Source organism: Capra hircus, chromosome 18 (genome assembly GCF_001704415.2).
Source record: "Capra hircus breed San Clemente chromosome 18, ASM170441v1, whole genome shotgun sequence".
Lineage (NCBI taxonomy): Eukaryota > Metazoa > Chordata > Mammalia > Artiodactyla > Bovidae > Capra > Capra hircus.
Genome location: NC_030825.1, coordinates 18276957 through 18304024, shown reverse-complemented (window position 1 = coordinate 18304024; position 27068 = coordinate 18276957). Strand labels below are relative to the sequence as shown.

At 53.7% G+C, this 27068-nt stretch overlaps 1 protein-coding gene across 1 annotated transcript in view; it reads left to right on the top strand.

The window, feature by feature from the left end:
• Positions 1–26949, top strand: part of NKD1 (naked cuticle homolog 1) — a 95495-nt gene extending 68546 nt beyond the window's left edge. The window contains exons 5-10 of the mRNA XM_018061939.1: positions 10297–10403; positions 14430–14525; positions 20321–20468; positions 20960–21044; positions 22260–22387; positions 23191–26949. Coding sequence (XP_017917428.1) covers positions 10297–10403; positions 14430–14525; positions 20321–20468; positions 20960–21044; positions 22260–22387; positions 23191–23783 — 1157 coding nt within the window. The 3' untranslated portion in view covers positions 23784–26949. The remainder of the gene's footprint in view (positions 1–10296; positions 10404–14429; positions 14526–20320; positions 20469–20959; positions 21045–22259; positions 22388–23190) is intronic.

Genomic DNA, 27068 nt, shown 5'->3' with positions numbered 1-27068 from the left:
CCCTCCTCCAGGGGATCTTCCCAACCCAGGGATCAAACCCATGTCTCTTATGTCTCCTGCATTGGCAGGTGGATTCGTTACCACTAGCACCATCTGGGAAGCCCTAGGATGGGGTCACGTCCCAATAAACCCATTGTAAGTTGAAAATATCATTAGTTGAAAGTGCGTTCATACATCTAACCTCCTGAACATCATAGCTTAGCCTTGCCCGCCTTACATTAGCCTACACTTGGGTGAAATCATCTATCACAAGGCCTATTTATAATCAAGTGTTGAATAGCTTGTGTCATCTACTGAATCCTGTGCTGGAAGTGAAAAAAAGTTTGGCTGTCTGAGTTCAGGATGGTTGTAAGTGTATGGGTTCTTGACCCTCGTGATTACGTAGCTGACTGGGGGCTGGGACCCTCTGTCCAGCATCACAAGAGGAGTTGTACCACATATCGCCAGCCTGGGAAAAGACCCAGACTTGCGATTCCACATACAGCTGTGTATCACTTTTGTACCATTGTAAAGTCAAAAAAAACTGTTAGTCAGGCCCCAACTGTGCTCTCTGGAAGAATGAAGCCAACACCAGGAAGTCACTGGAGTCCAGCTCCCAGGAAAGCCCCGTGTGCCCCCCTCCAGCCCATCAAGGCTCCCAGGTGGGAAATGTCAACCCTTCACAGAGAGAAGGAGACCTTTGGAGGCCTTTCGTCCCCTTCATCTGTAGTAAGGAATCTGAGGCCCAGAGAGGGGCATGACCTGTCTCAGGTCACACAGCAGACCTGAGGACAGTCTATTCTCCACTCAGCATGTTTCAGTATTTGCTGAGTGCCTACTGCAGGTGTGGGGCCCTGTTAGGCCCTTGGGTTCCAGCCACAGACAAGGTAGGTGGGCCTTTCTGTGAGGGCGTTGGCACGAGGGAGGCAGGTAGAGAATTGATAATCGGGTTCACACAAGGCTCTGGGAGGGGTGTTCTGTGAAGAGGTAAAACCCAGGGAAGGTGGAGGGAAGGTGGAGGGTGACAGGCCTCTCTGAGGAGGTGACATTTCAGCCGAGATGCAGGTGCCAGGAAGGAGCCGCCCTGGGTGGATGTGAGGGGTGAACAGTCAGAGGAGTGAGGGGAGCCCCAGGGTGGGAGGGCTGTGGGGTTTGGGGGACACAGAAGGGAGGCCCAGGTGGCAGCCAGAGACTGGGGGATGGGGGTGGGGCAGCTGGCAAGGGTGGGGCCCTGGGCTGGGATCTCACGCTGCTTTTGAAGAGAGACTGCTGGCAAGTTTGAGGTAGGTGAGTGCCAGATTCTGACTTCCCTTTTCACCAGCGAATTGTGGCTTCTGTGAAGGCCAGGTCATTCTGAGGTGGGGGGAAGCAATGAGAACAGGAGGCGATTGCATCAGTGCAGAGGAGAGGTGATGGCCTCGGCCTAGTGGGGCTGAGGGGCTGGAGAGACGTCGAGGGGCCTGAGGGGTGGGGTGGTAGGGCTGGGAGACGGGGGTGCAGGAAAGAAAGGGGCCCCAGGGACGCCTTAGAGATTGGGCTTCGGGAACTAAGCGGTCACTTCTGAGGTGGCGGTTTCAGCAGGTGACGATGTCTTTTGTTTTTGGATGTGTTGGCTTCAAGAGGCCTGTGTGACATGCAGGTAGGGCTATGAGAAGACAGATGGACACCGAGTCTGGAGTTCAGGGAGCAGCCGGGGAAGAGAGAGAAAGACAGAGAGAGGGAGGGGACTTCTCAGGAAGAGGCCACAGACAGCTCCACCAGAGCCCTGGAGTCCCAGGCGAGGCTCTCAATCGATGGGGCAGCCGGTGGCTCCCGTCAGTCTGGGAGGAAGGGGAGTTCACTGCCGAGCAGCAGGGACCCCCAGATGGAGGGGGCAGGCGGGCCACACCCCGCTGGCTCCTCTCCCTCAGTTCAGAGCCTGTCCTGCCGGCGAGTGTCAGTCGCCCCGACTCCAGTCCACTGCAGTCCCCCCAGAAGCCCGGGCCGCAGCCGTGACAGCAGTCTCTCTCAAGTCTGTTCTTCATAAAAGCTCAGCTTGAACAGTGGAAATTCTGACTTGTGTCAGATACCGAGGAGGCTTTCATAGCTTCAAGTAGCTCGGGGTTAGATTTTAAAAGTTGAATTTCATCACATGTTTTAACTTGGGCGGGGATGGGGGGAGAGTGGCAGGGACATGATATTTTTAGCCCAAAGAAGGCTTTTTTCCCTTTCCCTCTCCCTCTCCTGGCGTTTTCCCCTCCCTCCCCCAACAGATGTTTCGTCTCAATCCTATTCAAACCTCAAAGCAGAATGGCCATCAACCTTATGCTCTGATGAGAAAAAAAGGCCAGAATGCTATTTGTTGGGAAGGTTTTTTTTCCCCCTTTCTTCTTTCCCCTCAGTCACAACTGGCCCTTAAATAAAATCTACTTACAGAAAAATGTAACCTGGGGAAGCAGGAGTGAGGAGAAAAAGACCCTGGAAGGGGTAGACACCCACTGTCAGAAACTGCTGGAAGCCTGCTTCGCGAGTACTGCATTGGGTCAATTATGTGTTGGTGGTGGTTTTGTTTTTCCTGAAAAGCAAGGGCCCCAAGTGATGAAGAGTTAAGTCAGGATTCTTTGGGGTCTTTTGGATACTCAACCTGAACTTGCTTAAGATCTGGTTCATAGGAACTTCCCTGGTGGGCCAGTGGCTGGGATTCCAGGCTCCCAATGCAGGGGGTCCCAGGTTCAATTGCTGGTCAGGGAACTAGGTCCAACATGCCACAACTGAAGACCCAGTGCACCACATAAATAAATAAATGTTTTGTTTTTTTTAAATCTGGCTCATAGAATCGAAAAATCCTAAGGTAGATCTTGCCAAAGAAGGGCTGGTTGATCCAGGAGCTCAAACCATGTCATTCACACACACACACACACACACACACACACACACACACACATTCATTCATTTTCTCTCTCTGTCTCCATCATCTCTCCGTTTTCCCTCTGTTTCCTTCCGTTTCCCTCCCAGTAAGGTGGCCAAGGTGACTACCCGGCTCTGAGTCCTCATATCCTATGAGCTGAGCCATCATAGGTGAAAGATAGTACCGAAGTCCATTATTTCTTGCAAAAGCTTGATTCTTACTTTACTGGCCAGGGTAGGTCTAGATTTTTGTGGGACCCAAGTTTATCCAGTTTGGGGGTTGTCTTTTTTAAGGGAAAGAATACACGATTCTCTTTCATAACTGTGGACCATTTATATACAAATATATGTATTTACATATTTCTATTTACTACGCATTTATTTCTCACTAAACCTAAATAAATATATCCCCAATTCAAGTTCCCCTTAGCTCGATTCCAGAAATGCTTGTGTTCACTCCAATACCACATGACACAAGGGGACGGGCGGGAAGTCAGAATGGGAAGAGACAGCATTCTTAACCAAGCGAGGATAAAATACCTAATTTTGAAAGCGTCACAAAAACAACCAACCACGTCCACACATTCCAACTTGGAAGGAGCCCGTGCAAGTCAGAGGCCCAGCAACTTTAACCTCGTCAGCTTCACGAACAACTGTCCTTTGGCATTAGAGAGAGGACACAGGGCCACCAGGATAAAATAAGCTGGTCGGGTCTGGGTGCTTCCAGGAAGCTTGGAGTGGGATCAGCGCCCCCATAAACCACAGGGATTGAGCTCGGGGAGGGGCGGCCCACTGGAGAAAATCCAGATGCTATTATCAGAAAGAGGAGCGTGGTTGCGGGACAGGCAGGAACAGGTGTTAGCCATTGTCCTGTGACGGAGTGGACAGACCAGTGGCTGGGGAGGCAGGAAACAGGGATTTTCGTTCTGTTTCTGCATCTTCTGTGCTCACATCCTGATGCTGCTGCTGCTGGTTGTTGCGTTTTGATGACGATGATGATACAGTCCTATGTAGGGTGACAGGCTGGGGCTGCAGCAGAAAGATCCAGTCACACGAGTGCTGATGATAGCAGTGTAATCAGGGCAGGGAAACCTAACCCAGCCCTGGAGCACAGGAGGGCATGCTTCTCAGAAGATAGGGACGTTTAACCTGGAGACCTGAAGGAGGAGCAGGTGTTGAGAGACAGAAAGAGTGTTCTTGGCAGGGAAGACCGGCTCTGTGGAGAGACAGGGCTGGGAGATGGTTCCATCAAGTTGCCTTCTTCCACTTAGTTCCCTCTTGTAAAATGCAGGCGGTACCACACCCTGCATGGTGATATTAAGAGGACATAATGGGATAATGTGTGTACCCACTAACTTCACCAGCACCCCCGGACAAGCCACTGCTGTGTGCAAGGACACACACATTTGTGTGTCTCTAGGACGCTCGTGCCCCGAGGAGAGCCTCGTGCAGATAGTGCAAGAAACCATTTGGTCTGGAATGCACATACGATATCTTTCTCTTTTTACTGGCAGCAGATTTACCCTCCTAATTATATTTGGCATAGGCTAATATTAAAATTCATCTGCATTCCCTCTAACAGCTGCTCTTGAAGGGTTGGGGAGTCAGAGACATCCTGGCAAGCCACCCTGAGCCTAAAATATTTGTGGCAGATAATCTGGACGTGGACAATTGAGAAAGGCCTGTGGGTATGTTAAGGCCAGTGTCCAAGCTCCAGCCAGGAAGCTCTGGCTTGTGTTAAATCTTATGTTCTATCAACTGAGAAGAACCTGCCAGGTAACCAGGCTAAGAGAAGTGTCCGCCAGGCCTTCCGGCATTAGTCATTTCTGGTCTTTGGTGGGGCTGACTTAATCATACTGTGTTTCAAATTTGTCTCTTCTTCCAAAGTTTAATATCTACCAGGCCCGTCTGGATTGTGTTAAAATAAGCTGGCATTTGCTGATATCATCCAGGGTTTGGATTTTAGCCGATGTCTTGGATTCAGAACGGACCTACCCCTTGTAAACTGCCCTCTTTCCCACTCCATTCCCAACCACACCGGAATTCATAGTGTTTGTTACGTAGCCTATGTTCTGTCCACCTGGGGGATTTGGTGCAGTGGGTCATCCTGGGATGGAATATTTGCTCTGTGCACGTGTGGTACACTGTGGGCAGCTGCGGGGCAGTAGCCAGCAGGGCCAGCTCTTGAGAAACTTGCATTCTGGCCGCGTGGACATGGTAGGCTCCCATCGTTATCAGAAAATCCCAGAGAGGACTGCAGACTGAATGAGTTTAGACAGCCCTCTGCTAGCAACAAATGCGTTTGTGCAAAGTGGGAAAAGGGGCCCCTCCTCAAGACACCTCTCTGCCATCTGTCCATCTGTCATGAACAATACACAACCGAAGATGTCCGGCATGTGAATGGCGCCCCTGAGGTGTACCGTGCACAGTTGTCGGCTTCTCAGAGCCAGTCTCCCAATGACCCCAAGTGACCCTGACCCCAAACCCAAGGGAGGAGCCCTGGGGCACTTATCCTACTCAGGAGGGTGGGGTCTCGGGTGGGTGGATCTGCTTCATTTCACAGCCCTTCTTCTTTCCATACTGCTTGGGCGGCGCCAGCTGTCAACAGCTCTGGCTGGGTTGGCTATGCCATCCTGTTCCCTGGATCACTGCTAAACAGTCCCAAGAAAGTGACCGTGGCTCTCACAGCGTGAGGTTCCAAGGGAGCCTCGGATGCCTCCCACTAGGTTCATGGGGGGCCCATGATCAGAGTTGCCCCCGTTTAGGTTATTTCCTATTCTCCCTGGAGGTACTCAACACTCTCTTCTTTCTCCCTCTCTTCCTCCCCACCCCCACCCCCTTTTTAAACTGGGGGAGGGGAGAGGGAAGAGGCTGTCTTTGATCTCAGCGGAGGAAAAAAGTCTGTTCTGTTCAGGCTTTTGGCTAACACAACAAACAGTGTTTAAAATTTAACTTTGCTTAATTAATTAGTAATTCTGTTTAATGCTGTCTGATCTCCCTCCAAAAGGTATTTTGAAGCTTGAGAAGGGAACATCAAAGGGAGCCGGGTGAAGATGGTCAAGTAATGCATTTAATCTGGCAGTTGCTGGGGGTGGAGAGATGCCAGGTTGGGAGCTAATGTGGGACAGAGCCATCATCTGGTAAACACAGCCGGCCGGCTGGCTCCTCATGGTCATGGCTATGGTGAGAGGAGGGACAGGGGACAGCTTCCACGGGGAAGGAGCTCCGCACGCTGCCCCACTCTTTGGAGTTGAGACTTGGTTTTAAGAAAGCAGAGTTGACATTTTCTTTCTTCTATGGCTGCTGTGTATGGTTGGGCAGGCTGTGGACTGCACAAGGATTTCCAGTCAAGCAGGTGAACAGCAGGTGAAATCACCCTGCGCTCTGCCTATCAAGGCTGTATCCTCATGGGTGTGCAAAACTGCACAGTCCACGTTTACTTAAAGGGCCAGGAAGAGTACATATTTCAGGCTTTGTGGGCATTAGAGTGGCTGTTGCAGCTACTCAACTCTCTTTCACCATAGACAAAGGATGTAGGTGTCTCTGTGTCCCAGTAAAATGTTATTTACAAAAATAGGTGGTGGGCTGGCTTTAGCTCACGGGCTGTAGTTTGCCAGCCCCTGCTCTAGGTCACCCAAGGATATGTCATGCTAAGTGAAAGGCTTTCCTTCCTCCTCACTCAGTCCCTTCCCTTCGTTTTTCTCCTCCTCCTTCCACTGCTTTCCAACTAGCCATGTTGTAACTGTTGCAACTGAACAGTGGCCAGAGCCCCCCTGAAACCGTGCCCCCCAAAAGATCACCTGTGGAAGGGGTGGGGGAATCTGTGGGCTGAACAGGCATAGCGTAGGGGATGAGGAATGAATGGGCTCAGGGTCTGGTGCTAAAATCCATCCTGACAAAAACACTGTTCTCCGGTTGGTGGGGCCTGGGAAGCCAGCAGTTGAGCCCCATTCACCCTCTTATCTACCCATGAGCCCGAGGTTGGACAGTGGAGAGAAGGGGGTGTGTTCTGCACAGGGGTGGCTGGGGTGGGCAGTGGTTTGATGTCATTTAGTTTCAGGGGGCTCACTCACATGTGGATATAGAAGCAGGGCCCCTGAGTCCCAGCCTGGGCGTCTGGCACCAGGGTCTGCACGGCTTTCTGATTGATCATCTGCCACCTCTTCTGGCCCCTGGGCAGGGGACAGTGAAAGGGAAAGGCTTTCTTTGGTGGGGGCAACGGGGTGCTGACTGTCCTTGTTCCTGGTCCCAGGCCCCAGGGTAGATGGCTTCCAGTAATACTACCCACCTGTGCCTGCCCCTCATGCTAGGAAGGGGCCCCTGGGGGGTGTCCAGGTGGTCTTCTGAGCTAGGATGGGCTGAGAGGTGGGACCCACTGATGAAGAAAGGACAAACCCTGGTCTTTGGAGAAGATGTATGAAGGGGATAAGGGATCGAGGGGGAGGTTCCCCTCCTCCCCGGGAGAGGAGAGAGGAGGGCAGTTAGGGGAGGGCTTAAGGGAGGATGGGCTGTCTGGGTGTCAGGGGGAGGGGTGCCCCGGAGGAGGAGAGAGCAGGGACAGAGGTTTCTTTTCTTTGGGTTTTATCAAGTGGAACTTGAAAGGCAACATTGAACCTGAAGGTGGTTTTCTGATAACTTCCCTTTGAACTTGAAGTTTGGTTTCGATAAGCCTCGCCGGCTTGCATCTCCAGCCAGGACCTTGGCAGAGGGAGGCAGCAGCTTTGAAGATGGAGCTGCCTTTTGTTTCTCTTTCTTCTTTTTCTTTTTCTTCTTCCCACGATGGCAGCAGCTCTGGCCCAGCGGTGTGCTGGTAGATTTGAGATGGAGGGGTCAGGGTGGTGCAGGCTGTGTGCTTGACTGTCCTTGGGTCACTGGCCAGTCTCCCACCCGACTTCTCCAGGGCTCAGTGTCACAACCAGACCTCTTGGCCACTGAGGTGTTTGCTTTGGAGGAGCAGAGAGCGCTGGACTTGGTTTCACCCTCTACGCCAGGAGCAGGCAGCATCCTGACCTTCCTCTTGTCAACCACCCCAGCCATGAGGATGCCAGGTGCCCCCACCTGCATCTTTCAGGTTTATTCTCAGTGGCCTCATTCTATGAAACCACCAGGGAGGAGCTGGGGTCTGTGACTGAGATGGGGACTCTAGCTGGAGCCCTTGTCGGCTGTGCAAGCATGGAGATCTGGGGGCTCCCTGCATCCCACTGAGCCCGGCCCCCAGGCTCAGTCAAGAAGGGAGCTGTGATGGAGCCAGGACATCATTGGCCGTGGAGGCCTTCGTGTCCCCACCTGTCTGGCCTGGTGGCTGGAGCATCCTTATCTTTATGTCTTCCTCCCTGTCCTGCTTCCTACCCAGGCTGATATGACACTTTTTGTGTCCGTTTGCATCCAAAAGCCTCAGCTTTTCGAAAACTTTGCTACTCACTTCCTGATTCCTGAAAAATAAAATGTGTAGGGACATCATGTGTGTGTGCTATTGCTTCAGTCATGTCCGATTCTGTGTGGCCCCATGGACTGTAGCCCACCGGGCTCCTCTGTCCCTGGGGATTCTTCAGGCAAGAAAACTGGAATGGGTTGCCACGCCAGCCTCCAGGGGATCTTCCCGACCCAGGGATTGAACCTGCATCTCCTGCAGCTTCTGCATTGCAGGCGCGATTTTAATCTTTACCACTGAGCCACCCGGGGAGACCCAGGGACATCATTTGCCAGACGGTCACTACTAATGGCTGGACCCCATGTGCTGACCCCGGGCTCTTAGCCCTTTCAGTTGCAGCTCCTCGAATCCACACAAGGGTCCTCTGGGGAAGGGACTATTATCATCTCCACTGTATAGCTGGGGAAATGGAGATATCCAGAGAAGTTATGTGACCTGCCTGGAGCCACACAGTGTTGGGAGGATCAGAGCCCAAGCAGAGAGTACCCTCTTCCAGGGCTGGCACCAAGTCTGCTGAACCAAGCCAAGACCAGCACGGAGTGGTCAATAGCACAAGCCAGGCTGCTTGGGTTCAAATCCCAGCCCTGCCATTTACTAGCAAAGCACTTCATCTCTCTGTACCTCAGTTTTCCCAACTGGAAAGTGGAGCTGATCCTGGTACCTGCCTCCTGGGGTTGCTGTGAGGACAGAGTGAGTCAATGAGCAGTGTAGTCAACCACGAAGCTCTGAGGGCTCCCTAGGAAGGGCTTTGAATAACTGCTGGGCCCACAGGGCAGGGGTCAAGTGGGAGAGCTGGGGCACTCCCCAGCAGCCACTCCTGGGTCCCAGTCTGCAAAGCTGGGGTGTGTGAGTGTGGTGAGGAACAGGGTCAGGGGAGAGGCAAGGCCCTCCACCTGGTTTCCTGGCCTGGTAGACATATATCTCCAGGCTCCTGACTTCCCAAGAAAGTCCAGCCCTGGTTGGGGCCACTGCTCAGGTATCTCAGCTGCTCACAGGCCCTCCTGGGCCACCCCTAGTTGGACATAGGGGGAAAGTTCCTCAAGTGAGAGCCAGGCTCTGTTTTCTCCCCTGTAAAACAGGGCAACAGAATCACTGCCCCAGGGAAGCTGAGGGAATCTAAGGAGAGGAGCTGTGAGGTTCTAGAAAGCACTTTCTTGAGCAAACCTGAGTCCCGTTTATCAGGCAGAGACAGAAGGGGCTGGCTGGAGGGTTCTCTTGGGACAGTCAAGATCTGATGGAGCCGTGGGCTCAGGGTTGATGGCTGCTCCCAGCCCTGTGCCCTGGCACCCTTTGGGGGTGTTCACGGGAAAGTGATGTCCACAGACCACCAGCTTTTCATGCCCACCTTCCCACTGCTCCTGGGAGGGCATGGAAGGACCAGAGACCCCTCTACTCCACACTTTTGGCAGAGGGAGGCCCTTCTAGGTGAGCAGAGGCAGACGGAAGGCCCAGGGTGAGCTGGTTCCTGAAGATGCCAAGGTGTGCATGAGTGTGTGTGTGCACACACGTGTGTGTGTGTGTGCTTCCCCTACCTCAGTGACCTCCATTTCCGTCACTCCCCACTTCTGTTCCCCTTCCTGACCACCCACCCGTGTGCGACATGCTGAGCCCAGGCGGGTGGCATCTTTGAGGTCACTGCAGTGTTCTCAGGGAAGACAGGGAGACTGCAGAAAGCGGCCGTGGTCCAGAGCTCCCTCTGGGGTCTCCAGAAGCTCCGCTCTGTCCTCACTCACCTGCTCTTTGGGCCAAAGATGCCGTGGGTGGCCTCAGGCTGCTTCTCTGGGCCACAGAAAACACAGGCCTGCAAGGTCCACTGGGCAACCTGAGCGGCTGGCCAAGAGGCACCCTGGGAGGGGATTTGACTCTAGCAAAGCTGCTGGGCAGAGCGGGTCCGCTGCGCTGTGGTGAGGATGGCCTCCGGACAGAGCCACAGGGTCTGGGCCTGGGGCGGCTCGGGGCCCTCCAACTCACGCCTGCTCCCTTATTCCTTCCCCCCGCAGTAGCCCTGCCTCCCGAGAAGACAGACGGACTGGCCAGCGGAGATGAGAAGAGGATGGAGAAGTCAGGTGAACCCTGCCCGGGCTCCAAGAAACAGCTGAAATTCGAAGTAAGTTTCCTTTCCTGGTGCTGAGCCCTGGGCAGAAGTTTTCTCTGCCCGGTGCTGCTTTTTGATGGGGCGGATACTGAGGCCCCTCCAGATGTGACGGCCCCTCTCCTCCCTCATGAACAACCATTCCTCCTGCCACATCTGGGGCTGCCCCAGCTCAGCACAGGCCCTGGGGACTCCCTGCCGCCCTCCCCTCTCAGCTCAGGTCCCTGGCTTCTCACCGTGGGGTGGTGGCCAGAGGCGGTGGCCGCTGGTCTGGGGGAAAGACAGGAGAGGGGACAGGGGAGACGGCACTCTGGCCCCGGTGCTGCCGTGACTGCCGGCACTTCCTCTCTGGTCCTCCGTTTCCTCGTGGGTGAAGGAGATCTTTGCTACCAGCTCCCTCCCAAGGCTGTCCAGGGGGCCACGATGTGGCTCTCAGGTCGGGCAGGTGACCAGGAGGCCTTGGGCAGGTCCCTCACTCTGGGACTCAGATGTGTGTGTGCTAAGTCCCTTCAGTCGTGTCTGACTCTGTGCGACCCTGTGGACCATAGCCCGCCAGGCTCCTCTGTCCATGGGGTTCTCCAGGCAGAATACTGGAGTGGGTTGCTAAACCCTCTTGCAGGGGCTCTTCCTGACTCAGGGATCGAGCCTGCATTCCTTACATCTCCTGCCATTGGTAGGTGGGTTCTTTACCACTAGCACCACATGGGAAACCCAGGTGGGACTGAGATGGTCAACAGCAAAAGAGACATGCCCGCTCAGAGCCCACAGTCCGTCTGTCCTGCCTCTGTAGATGGTATATTAAGCTCCTCGTGTGTGCCAAGCACAGGTCCAGGTGCTGAGTGGGAGACCCAGGCTGCCCGCAGGGAGCTTACCGGCCTATCCCCACCCTCCTTTCACCCTCCCTCCTTCCTGCTCTGTCTCCCCTACAAAATCACTAGGACAGAGCCCTGGGGTCCACAGACGGGGGTTCAGTTCCCACCTCTGCCACTGCCTCACTCGCCTGCCCTGTAAAATGGCGATAGTCGTTTTATCCAGGGGTTCCCATCCTCTGGGATCTAATGCTAGATGATCTGAGGTGGGGCTGATGTAATAAGAATAGAAATAAAGTACATAATAAATGTAATGCATTTGAATCATCCTGAAACCATTCCCTACCCCCTGGTCTGTGGAAAATTTTCTTCCATGCAACTGTTCCCTGGTGCCAAAAAGGTTGGTGACTGCTGACAATATCTATCTGCTGGGATGTCGGAAACATGATGAATTAAGGCATCTCTGGTGCTTAAAAAGGTGTCCAGTGCAGAATAAGTACTTTCCTTCTTCCTTCCAAGCAATGGGGATTGGCACCCGCTGGTTCCAGGGAACCTGGCAGTGGGGGGCATTGTTCCTGCCTCACGGAGCACAGTGTGGTCAGGGGGACAGATGAGTGACCCAGGCCCAATAACAGCACGGTCAGTGTTGTGATGGGGGTCTGAGAGTGTGGAGAGGGGACAGAGAGGTCCCCTAAGTCAGCTCAGAGGGTGCAGAGTGATGGGCATTTTGGCAATTCCAAACTCTGCACAGTGCCCTGAGGTGGGAGCCAGGGCTGCAGGCAGAAGCTGGGGAGGGCAAGTGTCTGTGTTGAGCCTCTGGGCATAGAGGCAGGAGCTGGGGAGAGGTGTTGCATGGGGGAGCCTTTGGGATCAGGAGGACACTCCCAGCTGAGGGAAGAGCAGAAGGCCTGGAGGCTTGCCAGTGCTGGCTGGCTGTGTGGGAATAGCAAAGGGGAGATGATGCAGAAGAGGGGGTGAGATAGGTCATTAAGGGCCCTGCATCCTCCTGACCGAGGAGCCGAGGGGGCAGGCAGCGTCTCGTTGAGGAGCTGGGGTTGCTAACTTCTTCCTGAGCCCTCCACCCTGGGTCTCTGCGGGTCTTCTGGGGGTGCTTGGCAAAGCCAACATCAAGGCCAGGGCAGAGGAAAGGCCCAGACTCAGACAGCTTTCCTGGAAGCCCAAGTGGGTCTGCTTCCAGATAGGGGCCGGCTGATGCCTGTGAGTCACCCATGGTCTCCGAGGAGGACTCACTTGAGAGTCCGGGGCTGGGGGGACAAGAAGACATATGTGACAGAGGTCACGGGAGGTGGGGGTAGTTACTTGACCCATGTTTCTGAACTTCTGACCGGAGCTGTCTTTGGAGCCAAGTGGAGGGGCTGGGAGAGGGCATCAGGTGTGCGTGTGTGTATGAATGTGTATGCAGATGTGTGTATCGGTGTGTAGACATATGTCTGTGTGTGTGTTCATATGTACGTGTGTGTGCACATGCCCACACACACACTTGTGTACATGCATGTGTGCAGGGTTAGTGCTACAGGACAGTGCTGGAGAGCAGAGCAGGCACTTGGCAGGTATCAGACAGGCGTGTCACAACTGAGGGAAGGCCGGCTTTGAACTCAGCGTGGGCCGCCCGAGAATTGCTAGAGGGAGCTGGCTGTGAGCCGCAGAAGCCTGGGGCAGGGCTGCCGTGCTGGGGCTCACTCCCGCCAGCCTTGGGAGGCCAGGCACCGCCCCTCTCTGGGGGCACTGAGTCTGTCCTCCTGCAGAAGGAAAAGTGGGCCAAGGCAAGACATGGAACTGGATGGTATGGGGGTGTCTTCATTTGTTTTCATAGGACTTGTGGACCTAAAAGGCTGTTTGTGGATTCTCTTTCCCCAAACGGCCATCCTTTCTGGACCTGTCTGGGGTTCAGCCAGCCCCTGCATGCAGGTGGCCAGTGACGGAGCTCCCCGATTCCCTGCTCACGGTCCCTGCGGTTGGACACCTCGGGCTGTGGGAGCCACGGTGATGACGTCATTGCTGTATTAGTCATTCCAGCAAAGACAATAGCAGCTACCACCATTAATTGGGCTTTTCTCTGAGCCAAGCGGCTTACGTATTTGTCCCGTTCTCTCCAAGCAGACCCTGAGACAGGACTTGGGAGGTGACCCCAGGGAGCAGGGAAGGAGGGGTGCCTGTCACTGGGGGCAGTGGGGGTTGGCTCAAGAGCAGGCCTTGGGCAGCAGGGCTCTGGCTGCCAGGGCTCCCCAGAGAGCCACGCTGAAAGTCTCAGATGTGTTCCCCAGCTTGGCCCCTTCCTCGTTCTGGTTCCTGGGGATCTTCAGTCCCTGACTCCTCAGACAGGGAGGCTGGATGCTTGAGGTGGGATGTGGGGAGTTCAGTTCAGTTCAGTCGCTCAGTCGTGTCCGACTCTGCAACCCCATGAATCGCAGCACGCCAGGCCTCCCTGTCCATCACCAACTCCCGGAGTTCACTCAGACTCACGTCCGTCAAGTCAGTGATGCCATCCAACCATCTCATCCTCTGTCGTCCCCTTCTCCTCCTGCCCCCAATCCCTCCCAGCATCAGAGTCTTTTCCAATGAGTCAACCCTTCGCATGAGGCGGCCACCTCGGCACACAGAGTGAGGTGGGGAGTGGCCCACCACAACTACAGGGGAACGTGGAGGGGGCTCAGGGGACATGGTGCGGGGCAGTTAATGCTCGCAGCAACCTTCTGAGGTCTGTACCATCATCTTCTGTAGTCTGCATGAGGGGAAACTAAGGTACGGAGAAGAGAAAGGCCATGTCCAAGGTCGCGCCACTGCAGAGGGCCAAGCCCAGGCTGGCACCTGGGGCTGACCCTTCAGCTCTTAACACTCCTCCCATCCTGCCTTCCAGGTTGTGTGGCTGCCCATGGCTAAGTTACCCCACGTGTCTTCCGGTAGCTTCTGCCCTCGGCTCCAAGTTCATTCTTCCTGAGGCCACACGCATCCTCCCAGGGCCCTCCCTTGTGTTTCCTCGGCCTTTGAAGACCCTAGAGTGTCTGGTACTGGCAGGCCCTTCTCCCCAGGCCCAAGCTCCCCAGCCCGGCTTGGCCTCTCTCCCAGGCCTGGCATGTCTTGGTCATCGCATTCTCCTTCACACAGGGTCTGGGGTGGGCAGCGGGGAGGCTGGCGGCCCTGTGACCCAGCCTCCAGGTGTCCCAGGCGCCGAGTGACCGGCCACGCGTGCCTGTTGTCTGTTTACATTCAGGAGTTGCAGTGTGACGTGTCTGTGGAGGAAGACAGCCGGCAGGAGTGGACCTTCACCCTGTACGACTTTGACAACAATGGCAAGGTCACCCGAGAGGTGAGTGTACCCGCTGGGCCTCCTGCCAGGCCACGCCCTCGGCGCAGGACCCTTTGTCGTGCACCCACCCCTGTTGGCCCTTCCCCTCTCCTCAGGGCAGATGGGGAGGGCAGGAGTGAGGCCCCTGGGAGCTTCATGGAAACCAGCGAGAAGGGAGAGGCGACAGAGAGGAAGGGCCGCCAGGCTGCTCTGGGCACCATTCGGCTGGGGAGGGGCAAGAGGCAGGCGCAGGGCCCCAGGCCTCCCTAGACGGGGACCCGGTCCCCAGAGAGTCTGTCCAGCCTCCTTCTCTCTGTGGTCCTGGAGCTCCAAGATCGCCCCAAGCCACTTCCCATCTCGGCCAGTCTGCCCAGGAGCTGGGGTGGGCTGGGCACCCAGTGCCTCTCTACACTGATGCAAAAATGAGCAGCCCAGCCCCCAGGGTGCTGCCAGCGGCTCTGTTACAAGCCTGTCCACCGCCACCCCACCCGGCACCTCGCTGCAGACCGTGTGTCTCTCTCTCCCCTCAAACCTCTCCCACATCTCTTTCCTCCCTGGGCTCCTCTCACCTTCCTCTATATTTGGGTCTGCGGACGGCGCATCTACGGCGGGCACCTCCTGTGCACTGGGTGCGCTTTGGGGAAATGGCACAGATGCAATTCCTAGCCATGTAGCTCTCACAGTCAGCTGAGAGAAGCAGAGCCTGAACCATTGTAGGATCATTGTAAGCTGTGATCTGTTCAGTGACAGGAATAAATGGAGTGGTGTGACTAAGAAGGGCTTCCCAGGTAGAGCTAGTGGTAAAGAACCAGCCTGCCAATGCAGGAGACATAAGAGACACAGGCTTGATCCCTGAGTCAGGAAGATCCCCTGGAGAAGGGCATCGCAACCCACTCCAGTGTTCTTGCCTGGAGACTCCCATGGACAGAGGAGCCTGGCGGGCCACAGTGCATAGGGTTGCAAAGAGTTGGATGATACTGAAGCGACTTAGCACATGCACAGGAATGAGATGGGCTGGAGTGACCAGAGAAGCCTCCTGGAGGAGATGACTTGGGCACTGAGCCCTGCAGGTACCAAACTGGGGGAGAGCCCTGGGCTGGGGAGAATGAGAGCACCAGGGTGCTTAAGGACCCAGAGGAGACTGGTGCGATGGCTGCTTATCTGGAAAGACAGGGCTGCAGCCAGGAGCCAGCAGGACGTGTCGTGCGGGGCCCTGGAGGCCGCAGCTGGCAACCTGACTTCAATTCAGGTGTTCAGCCAGGGGAGGGCTTACTTAGGCTGGCGCGTGACCTCATCTGAGTTACTACTGATGATTGCTGCCTCTCGTTTGCCTGGGCCTTGATATCCTCCTTTCTGCCTCCTTGTTGCCTTTTCAGCCCTGTTTCTTTCTCTCTGACATCCACTCCCTCCCCAGGAGGCCCAGGTGTGTGGCCTGTAACAGATCCGCAGAGACCCGAGAGGAGCATGTCTGGCTCCACGCCTGCCTCTCGCCCAGCACCTGAGGGCCTCAGGTTGCTCCCAGGGAGAATTGAAACTTTGCTATCTTATCTCCCTGTCCCGGTTCAGGACTTAGTATTTTCTTCTCTGTAAATAGTGCAGGAGAAGCTGCCAGAGGAGAGACCCAGGTGACAAAAGGCCACCTCTTCCTCAGGCTGTGGTTTAGGGGATGTTAGAACAGATTGGAGGAAGAAGCTGTGAGTGAATTTCAATCATTCAGGATTCTTTGGGTGTCAGTGACAGAACCCCAGTACAAACTACTGTAAGTTTTTAAGAAAAGAGAGGGAGAGAGAGAGGACCATACTGGCTCATGTAACTGAGAATTCAGTCCATGGGCACTGACTTCAGGCATGGCTGGATCCAGAGGCTCAGTGTCTTCAGGACTAGCTGTTCGTCATGGTTCTTTCCTCTGTGTTCCTTCATTATCAACAGTCTCTCCCATTGGCAAGATAATGACTGATAGTTTCAATCTATACCCCAGCCTGTTTGCAGTGCTCCCAAATTCAGAATGTCACGTGGAGCTCCACAGCTGAATGTGACCAGCTTTGACTGAGTGACATGACTGGTCCAGAACCATTTTGGCCACAAGTTTGTGATGCTTTTAATGGCTGGTTCTGAGTACATGTGCTCATTCTGGAGTCAAGGGAAAGTCGACGCGCGAGTCACATAGAATGAAAAATGGAATGGATTTGGATCACAAAATGAAATCAAGGGTCTGTTATTTGGGGAAGGGAATGAATTCTGAGCAGGCAAAGCCCCCAGAGAGACCTGAGTATTTGGGAAGCAGCAGAGACCCTTCCCGGTTTGGGACCCTGGGGAGATGGGGGATGCTATAGGTGAGACCACCACCCCCCCCCACCCCGCCACACACACACACACCCAAGTGCCCTCCAGCTATCATGCTGTCTGTGAGGGGTCATTGTTTTTTTCAGATTGAGAAGCTCCTGTTCTTCCCTCCATGCCCTCATCCCCTCCCAGGCTATTTGGGAATGGAGTCATTATCTTCACAGGAGAATGCATCCCAGGCTTAAAGCCTGGGTAACAGAAATGCATGGAGGTGGCAATTCAAGGGAAGGCCAGACTGGGCTTCTCAGGGGTGTGGTGGCCTTTCACCTCTCCTAACATGTGCGGTGGCCCCTGGTAGCCACCCTCTTCCTTTCTGGTTCAGAAGAGACTGAGGGAGTCTCAGGAGTTGATCATAAAAGGGTTTGCCCCCACCTCGGAGGCCTCACGAAAACTTGCAGGCAGATGCTGCTTTCTCATTCTTTATTCTGCTATCCTTCACCCCCTGCTAACATGAGGAACAGCAAGGATGTGAAGATTTCCAAAGAGGGTGCCCCAGCCCAGTTGCAGGGAGAGCCTTCACTGGTGTCTGTCTCCTGCCAAGCAGCAAGGAGGTTGGCTCCCAGTCCAGGGAGGACCCAGCCTGGTGTTTCCCCCGATTTATTTTTAGCTCTAAAGCCACTCCTCAAATCTGGCTATAAATACCGCTTCCCTCCACGCGCTTTGGCCGTCAGCATGCTCGTTCCTATGTGCTGGGGCTTTCAGATTCCCACCTCACTGCAACCACAGTCTACAGCTGGCGTCTGGGCCAGCTTCCCAACTCAGAAGAAAGTACCTGTTCATCCTTCAGGTGTTCATTTGTACAATAAATAGTCACAGGCACCTACTCCTCTGTGCTGGACTCTGTGTAATCAACAGGGCTGATTTTCCAGCTGGGACTACCAAAGCACACTTGTTCCTGCACCTTGAATCTTCTGGGACCCTCGGGGATGGCATCCCAGAGCCCCAGGCCTGGTATGTGATGCTTTAGGCAATGATGTTGATGGACCTCACTTTCCTCATCTGTAAAATAGAGGTAATGATGCCGCCTTCATGGGCTTCCTAAGATGATGAGAGAGGGTGGGCAATTGTGGTGGTGTGGGGCAGCTTAAGGGAAAGAGAAGAAGAAAGAGGGAGTCCTCTGTGGGCCTTGCTAGAATTTCTGGGATGCCCAGTGAGCCAGCAAGTGAGAGGCTGGAGCCCAGGTCTCAAACTGGCAGCCCCCAACAACCCCCATCTAGCCCCCAGGGGTTTCAGCCCAGCATGGGTAACAAAAGCAAAAATAGATGAATTGGACTACATCAAAATTAAACACTTCTGTGCATCAAAGGACACAATCAGCAGAATGAAAGGCAAGCTACAGAATAGGGGAAAATATCCGAGAATCAAGTGTCTGAGAAGGAGTTAATATCCGGAATATATAAAGACCTCCTACAATGCAACAACAAGCAGCTTGATTAAAAAATGGGCAGAGACTAACTAGACATTTCTCCAAACAAGATATACAAATAGCTGATAAGTACATGAAAAGATATTCAATATCACTAATCATGAGGGAAATACAAGTCAAAACCTCAATGAGATATTACCTCACAGTCAGAATGGCTGTTATCAAAAGGACAAAAAATAACAAGTGTTGGTGAGATTGTGGAGAAAATGGAACCCCTGTGCACTGTTGGTGGGATTGTAAATTGGTTCAGCACTATGGAAAATAGTGGAGTTTTCTCAAAAGAATTAAACATAGAATTACCATATAACCCATAAATTCCACTTTGGGGTACATACCCCAAAGACGTGAAAGCAGATCCTCTAGGAGATACTTGCACACATCCATGTTCACGGTAGCATTATTCACAGTAGCCAAGAGGTGAGCACAAACTCCAGTGTCCATTGATGCTGCTGCTGCTGCTGCCGCTAAGTCACTTCAGTCGTGTCCCCATGGACTCTGTGCGACCCCATAGACGGCAGGCTCCCCCGTCCCTGGGATTCTCCAGGCAAGAACACTGGAGGGGGTTGCCATTTCCTTCTCCAATGCATGAAAGTGAAAAGTGAAAGTGAAGTCGCTCAGTTGTGTCTGACCCTCAGTGACCCCATGGACTGCAGCCCACCAGGCTCCTCCATCCATGGGATTCTCCAGGCAAGAGTACTGGAGTGGGGTGCCATTGCCTTCTCCGGTCCATTGATGAATGAATAATGAATGGGTAGGCAAAATGTGATATATCCATACAATAGAATATTATTCAGCCTTAAAAAGAAAGGAAATTCTGACCCATGCTACAACATGGGTGGACCTCGAGGACATTATTTTAAGTGAAAGAAGCCAATCACAAAAAGACAGATACTCCATGAGTCCACTTATATGAGGCATCTAGAATAGTCAGATTCATAGAGACAGAAATAAAATGGGGGTTGCCAGGGGCTGGGGGCAGAAGGAAACCGAGTTGGAAAAAAAAAATTAGTTGCCAGTATCGAAGATTCTGAAAATGTAACAGGAGATTCTGGATTTCTGGCTTCTCTGGAATGACCCTCAGCCAGCATTGTCACATTACAAGTAGCTGAGTTGGGCGGCTGCCACCTCCTGCGGGTGGCGATGTACCCAGTTGGTCCCACCACCTCTGGTCATCTATCCCCCTACTTCAGAGCCGTGGCAGTACTTGCTGTCACCTCTGCCTAAAGGCTTATGGGTGAGGGGGCAACAGGGGGCTGAGTCCATCTGTATTCATGAAGAGTCTCTGGGCAGAAGAGTCTGTGAGCCTGGCCTTATAGAGGGCAAATACCTTTTCTAGAGGTTTCCAACATCATTTAAAGCATGAAGCCTCCCCTCAGGCCAAGGACCTTAGGCAGATGTGGCGGGTGGGACCTACTGGGGGACCTGGTCCCCGCTCCATCCCCCAACCCAAAGGATTGGAGAGCCCTGTTCTGGTTGAGGGGGTAACTGAGGTCTAGAGAGAAGAGGAGTTTTGGTTAAGTTCTCACAAAAGAGTTTATCTTTAGGGACGCATCCACTTTTTTATTTTTCATTGAGAAGGTGCTCACTCTTCGAATCAGAAGCAGATGCTGCTGATGCTCATGCCCACAGTATCTGAGCCCCTCCTCTCAGTTTACCTGTTAAATGGTGCCCAGCGGAAGAGCTTTCTCTGGTCCCTGGGAGATGGCTTAGTGTTGGCAGGACATTGTGGAAGTCCGGAGGATGTAGAATCCTTGGGCCAACTCTGCACCTGCGAGGCATGAGCTTTCTGAAGCGACTTCCATTCAGTGCCTCTGTGGGCCCAGGCGCCACTGAGCCCTGCTGCCCACCGCTCTTCCTGTGCATTCAGGTCATTCTCCTGCCCTCTCCCTCACTCTTGCTTCTGGTCCAGGTGAGCCTCTGACATCCTAGATTTTGCCTGAGGCTGGGCTTTGGGAGAACTGGGGAGGTTTCCGCCTTTCAGGCTGCACTGCCCCTCCGAGTCCTCTGTTTTAAATGCACGTGGTTTTCTGCTTCCTTCCCCATCCAGGACATCACCAGCCTGCTGCACACCATCTACGAGGTGGTCGATTCCTCAGTCAACCACTCCCCGACATCGAGCAAGACGCTGCGGGTCAAGCTCACGGTGGCCCCCGATGGGAGCCAGAGCAAAAAGGGCATCGTCCTCAATCACCCCGGTGAGGGCTGGCATGCCATGCTGGCCATGGGGTCGTCCACTACAGGCTCTCAGGGAGGCTCAGGGCCCACATGGGAGGAGTGCGGGGGTGGGGCTGGGGAGCCTAGGGCTTTTCCTGTGAGGTGCTCCGTGGACAAGTGGGGTTTGAGCAGGTTCTTGAAGGACCAGGGTTTGGCTAGAGATGGAAGGCCCTGGGTGAGCAAAGTGCTGGAGGTGGGCCTGGGCATGGGGAGAGTGGGCAAGTGTGCCGAGCCTCGAAGGGTGGCTAAGAGGTCTGGGAGGAGGTGAGTCTGGGGAAGGAGTTAAGCCAGGCACATAGCTGCAAGACCCCTCTATTTAGTCCTGGCTCGGAGAACCCTCCCCACAGAGCTATTGTGAAGCTTCTGTGGGCCAGTTTTTAAGGACTGTGTGCTAGGCAGCCTGGGAAGGGCTGGGAGGTGGGTGGGCACAGGAGCAAGCAGCTCAGCCATTTGTTTTTTGGATGGGACTCAGACCTGCAGAGTGCCAGGCCCAGAGCCGAGACCAAGCCTGCTGAGGAGCTGCGAAGCTGGGAGAAGAAGCAGCGGGCCCTCCTCAGGTAAGGCGGTCCCAAGCACGGGTTGAGCACCAGCTGTGTACCAGCTTCTGCAGCCTCCTGGGGAGGGAAGTGGTAGTGGGGGTGGGGGTGTGTGACTTAAGAGGACAGGTTCACAAATCAAGCTCAGTTTTCCAAAATACCTAAATGTAGGTCTGCGTTGCTTCATCCAAAATGCTGTGGGCCAGATTTGTTTTGGAATTTGGCATTTGTTGAGTTTTAGAAAGGTGCTTCCACTGTATTTCTGTTTGAGGTCTGAGCAGCAACCCAGGATTTAGCACAGAAATATTTCTGCAGGGACATGTATAAATATTCACGCTAAGTGAGATATAGACTATAGCTACCTTCACATCTGTTTAGAGCAAGTTTGGCTGCCAAACGAGTTATGGAAAATCTTTGTTTTGGGGCGTTTTGGATTTCAGAAATGTGGATAAAGGATTGTAAGACTGCAATTAGCTTTCACCTGTTGTTTTTCTTTAACTGCAAGGAAGGAAGTAAAGGGAGGGAGGGATGAAAAGAGAGAGACTGAGTAAAGTAACTGTTGAGTTAAACAGTGATATAATGTAATAGTAACGTGGGAGGCATGAAGATGTATCAGTATCTACTGTGTATGTGGAAAGGAAATGACTGGGATTTGAGAAATAGTAGCACAGAGGGGAGAGAGAAGGTGGGATCCAAGCAGGGATGCAGCATGGTGTGAGGAGAGGGCTAGGAATCAGGGGTGCCCAGGCTGGCTACAGATGTGGGAGGCTGTCCTAAGGGGAGCAGGGAGGAGACAAGCTAGCATGGGCAGATCACAGAGACCCTTGATCACACACACACACACACACACACACACACACCATTACACACACACACGGGGACAGCCCATGCTGGATTTTGCAAGTTTGCTGACCTGGACTCCAATGGCTTGGGGGCGTCTGTTCTCCCCACCCCCTGGGGAGCCAGGCGCACACTGGGGGCACACGGCTAGAAGCCTGGCTCTGGACCATCTTTTTGATCAGTTACTTTTTCCTTTGCTTTGGCCCAGGGAGGCCAGGCAGGGGAGGAAAAGCAGGGCCCGAGTACTGAAGTGGTCACTCCCTCCCCCGCTCCCAAGACCCAGACCGAAATTAACAGAGGGTCCAGAAATGCTTGTCTGGTGACTTCCCAGGAGCTTTGTGAGACCTCTCCCACTGTGAGGCCAGGGCCCACCCTCTCGCTTGCCTTCCCCGAAAGGTTCCAGGGTGACAGCCATCTGGAGCAGTCCGGCTGCTACCACCATTGCGTGGATGAGAACATTGAGAGGAGAAACCACTACTTAGATCTCGCCGGGATAGAAAACTACACGTCCCAGTTTGGGCCTGGTAAGGGAGCGCCTTTACTTGAGCGGGTGGCCAGGGGAGGGCGTGGCCGGGCGGGCAGGTGGGCGGGGCGAAGGTGTTCACTGGCTCCCTGGGCTGGGGGGAGGCGTAGCTTTTGCTAGAGTGATTCTAGTCTTCGAGGAGACGATCCAGAAAACTTTTGAAAGATTAAAGTAATACATGTACGAAGTTGAACAAAATCAAATATTATCCAAGGGTTTCTAATTCAGTGAAAACAGCAGTTCAGCGCTGTATCCTGACCCCCCCCCCCAACCCAGTTCCCCTCTCTTCCAGTGAGGACCCGGGGCTTGGTTAAGCAAAACACCGCTCTGTCTTTATGAGCCCTTGACATCTTGGCTCTTGCTATGATAAATGAAGACGCAGCCCACTTAATTTCACTCCCCTCGGCGCCCTTCTCCCCCTCCTCCTGTGTTTAATTCCTCTCTGGGTTACCTCTGTAAGTAAAGGAACATGCTCATAGATTTTCTTCGTGCCCCGGTGGCCTTAGACAGTTAACAGTGTCTCTGTCTCCTCTCTTTTCAAACTCTCAGAAGGAGAATTAATTATTTTTAAAGACCTAACAAAGAAACAGTTTTTTCCCCACTTAGCAGATGGCAAATTTCCATCCGAGAAAACTCTCCTGCAAGACAGGGAGGAGCCGGCAGTGGGTGGGGAAGAGGAGCTCTGATAAGGAGCAGCTGCCTCTCTCCGTATGGGAGAACCAGGGGTGCGGGTGATCTCTGGGGCACCCTGCGACACCAGCACACAGTAGGTGCTCACTAAACGTCTGTTGCGTTGACTCCTAGGCTCCCCGTCCGTGGCCCAGAAGTCAGAACTGCCCCCTCGCGCCTCCAACCCTACTCGATCTCGCTCCCACGAGCCGGACGCCATCCACGTCCCACACCGCAAGCCCCCGGGCGCGGACCCCGGCTCCTTCCACTTTCTTGACGCCCCCTTCGCCAAGGCCTCGGAGGTCCAGCAGCGGCTCCGGGGCGGCACCCAGGACGGGAGCAAGCACTTTGTGAGGTCCCCCAAGGCCCAGGGCAAGAGCGTGGGTGTGGGCCACATGGCCAGAGGGGCGCGAAGCAAGCCCCCCGGGGGACCCGCGGTCCCTGCGGTGGCTCCGTCGGCCCACCTGGCCGCCAGCCCGGCCCTCCTTCCCACCCTGGCGCCCCTCGGGCACCGGAAGCACAAGCACCGCGCCAAGGAGAGCCAGCAAGGGTGCAGGGGCCTGCAGGCGCCGCTGGCCGTGGGTGGCACCGTCGTGGGGCGGGACCACCTGAGGGAGCTGCCCGCCGTGGTGGTGTACGAGAGCCAGGCCGGCCAGGCGGTCCAGAGACACGAACATCACCACCACCACGAACACCACCACCATTACCATCACTTCTACCAGACATAGAGACATAGAGCCCCGCCCCCTGCCCCGCCCCCACCATATGAAGGACCCCCCCAGCCCCCCAAGGCATTATTATTCTATTAATTATTGTTATTATGACGATTATTGTTTATTAATAATTATTGTTACTCCACTAATATTCAGCTAGCCTCCATGTAGAAGATATATGGAAACACAGAACTAAACTTTTATTTATATGTTGTGGGGACTGCATAACTTACCCAAGAAGTGACTGTGGGTTTGGAAGTGGCCTGCAGTGGCAGAGGCTCCCTGGGGCTCCGGAGCTGCCAGTGTCCACGCTGGGCCATCCCACACCCTTCCCTTCCCCCACCTCCCCCCCCCAGCCCCACCCCCACCCCTGGAGCCCTGGGCCAGAGCCCTGCCCCACTCCAGAAGAACACCCTTACCTGGCCGGGCTTCCAGAGACCCTCGAAATCTCCGAGAAGATAAACAGCTGCTACCTCTTAGTATGATTCTGATTTTATTTTGCCCTTAACTGATTGTAATGTGCTACAAGGGATTTCAGCGGAGTGCGCGACCTTCCCGGCTGTTGTGTTTTGATGTCCCAACCTAGAAACCTTAGCTGTCCTTTCTGGAGTTAACCTTTCACACCTTTCCAGTGGGATCACACCCCCTGCCCCAAATCAGCCCCATCTTTCCTGCCTTGTGCAACGTGAAAATACATTTCTCCTTTTTCTCTCCTCCTCTCTTCTTTAGAAAGATACACACACATATTTAAAGACTGCCCCTGAAACCAGCCTTCTCACTTTGGAAACTTCTCACTTTGGAAACATCTGGAGAGGGAACTAACCACATAAACAAGTGTGGTTTTCCAAGATCAGGCAATTGTGTGTTGTTGGTTGTGAACGAAGATGCGGAAACCTCATGTCCTGCCATTGGCAAATATATACATACCTACGTGATTCTCTAACAGAGCTTCCTGTATCTGTAGATAGATGCCATCTGTCCGTTTCTATGTATCTTTCTATAAATATACACTCTCAGGTATCTTTTCTGGTGTGCAGAAATTGGTGCTTTGCTTCTCAAGACACATCCAAAGTCCAGAAGTGACCCTGTGTCTGCCTCCCTGTGGGGCTGCTGTTCATTAAATGCCACTTGCCCCTCACCAGGGGGTCCTTTCTCAAGGTTTAGGATCTGATAGGTTTTGGAGAGGACTGTGGGATTATGGAAGTGTGGAGGGAAATGGGAACAGTGGCCAGAGTTGGGACCCTGGAGCAGTGTCCTCTGTAGAAGAGAATTTTGATTGAGACCTGGGGAGGCCAGGAAAAGGACCCCTGTCAACTAGTCAGGGACCTTGTGAAAACTGGTGACACACACGTTCTAATTGGATAATGGAGTGAGCTTAATCTGAAAGAGGGCACAGCAACCCACTCCAGTATTCATGTCTGGAGAATCCCGTGGACAGAGGAGCCTGGCAGGCTGTAGTCTATAGGGTCACAAAGAGTCAGACATGAATGAAGCGACTGAACATGAGTGCGTGAGCTTAATAAAGGGAATATCTACATAGTGGGGGCAAGCCTCTTAAAAGAGTAAAAGGCCCTGTGCCGGCACTCTGGGTGCCATTCCTACCCCTGTAGTGGAGGGGGTGGGGGTTGGGGGATCATCGTCAGCAGACGGAAGGCTGGGGGCACCCGAAGGAGCCATGGCCTTTTCTGGAAGGGTGCAGCCAGCCTGTGGGGACCCTCCAGGGAAACGACTTCTGGACCTTTCTCTCCTGCCTCCTGTGTCCTGCTGAGGCCTCCTCGGCTGAAGCCACCAGGAACCAGAGAGCAAGGGAGTTACTGATGGGGGTCACACGGGCATTCTTCCAGGAAAGAGGAGAGTGGAGGGTGAATCTGGAGGGACACAGGAAGAAAAAGTGGCTCCAGCTGCCTGCCTTTCTGCTACTTGGTCTCCCAGCAGGGACCCCCTTTTCCAGAGCCTTTGGTGGTGTTGGTTTACTGGGGTTGGTAAGGAGTAATTTTTGAAGATAGTGTGTGGAGTTGTTGTCACCATATTAATTTTATTACTTACTGCCATACCTGGAACTGGGTTAGTATAGTTAATTCTTGTGACAACCGTGAGTTTTGAGGCAGCCAGGAGAAGCTCAGGGAGTAAGTACAACAGGCTCAGAGAGACTGAGTAACTCTCTTGAGAACACACAGCAAGTGGCAGAGGTGGGATTCTAGTCTTTCTCAGGACCCCTTTACCAATGGATCTGGGCTTCTCAAGTTTGGGGCTGTGGGCTTTTCTCAGGCAGAAACCAACTGAAATTGATAGGAATGTAACCAAACCAGGGAAGTCAGGGAGGGAGCTGCTTTTGAGATGACAGGCTATGAATGCAGCTGAGACTCCCTGGTTCTTCTTGCTCCCTTTCTGGATGTATGCTTCCACTGACATGCTTTGCCATGGTGTGGGTGCTGTTGGCACCCACAGTGGAAAAGGATTTTCCACTAAGACGAGCCCAGGGAAGGACTCTGATTGGCTGGGTTTGGGTCCGGTACCCATCCCTGGACCAATCACTGTGGCCCCCTGGAGTCATATGTCTAACCTGTGGAGAGGGGGTGGGGTCTGTGCCAGAAGAAGGAAGAAGAGGGATGCTGAGCAGACAGTGGGTTGCGCCCCAGGCCCAGAACTGCTGCAGCCATGGGAACGAGCGAGGCACTGGGTCCATGCAGGGAGCCTCTCTGTGGCCTGGTGGCTCTAGAGTGTTTCCTCAGCCTCTGGGAGGAGGTCCGTGCCGCCTCCCCCAGCCCCACACCTGTCAGGGTTCTAGTATTTCTTGGTACCTGGAATTTACCTAACTTAAAAAAACCAGCAGTAACATGCACATGTAGAATATTCAAACAGTTCACAACAGTGCACGCAGAAAAGCACACAACCCTCTGACTTCCCTGATCCCAGCTTCCTGGTGCCTTTTGAGTGTGACGTGGTGGTGTGAGCACAGATGTTGGTGCCCAGCTGCCTGGGTTCAAATCCTGACACCCTCCCTTAGTAGTTACGTGTGTTTCTCAAGCCTCAGCTTCCCATGTATGAAGGGGGAAGCATAAGAGACCTACCCCACAGATCTGTTGTGAGAATTCATCGATTTAAAACAGCTTCTGGCCCACAGGAACACTATGAAAGTGTCACTGACAGTTTTTATAAAAATAAATACATTTAAATGAGATATCTCCCCATTTAAATTCTGTTATTTTTTTTAAGACTATTTTTTTCAGAGCCGTTTTAGATTTACAACAGAATTGAGAGGAAGATTCTGAGACTTGCTATATAGCCTTTCTCTGCTTC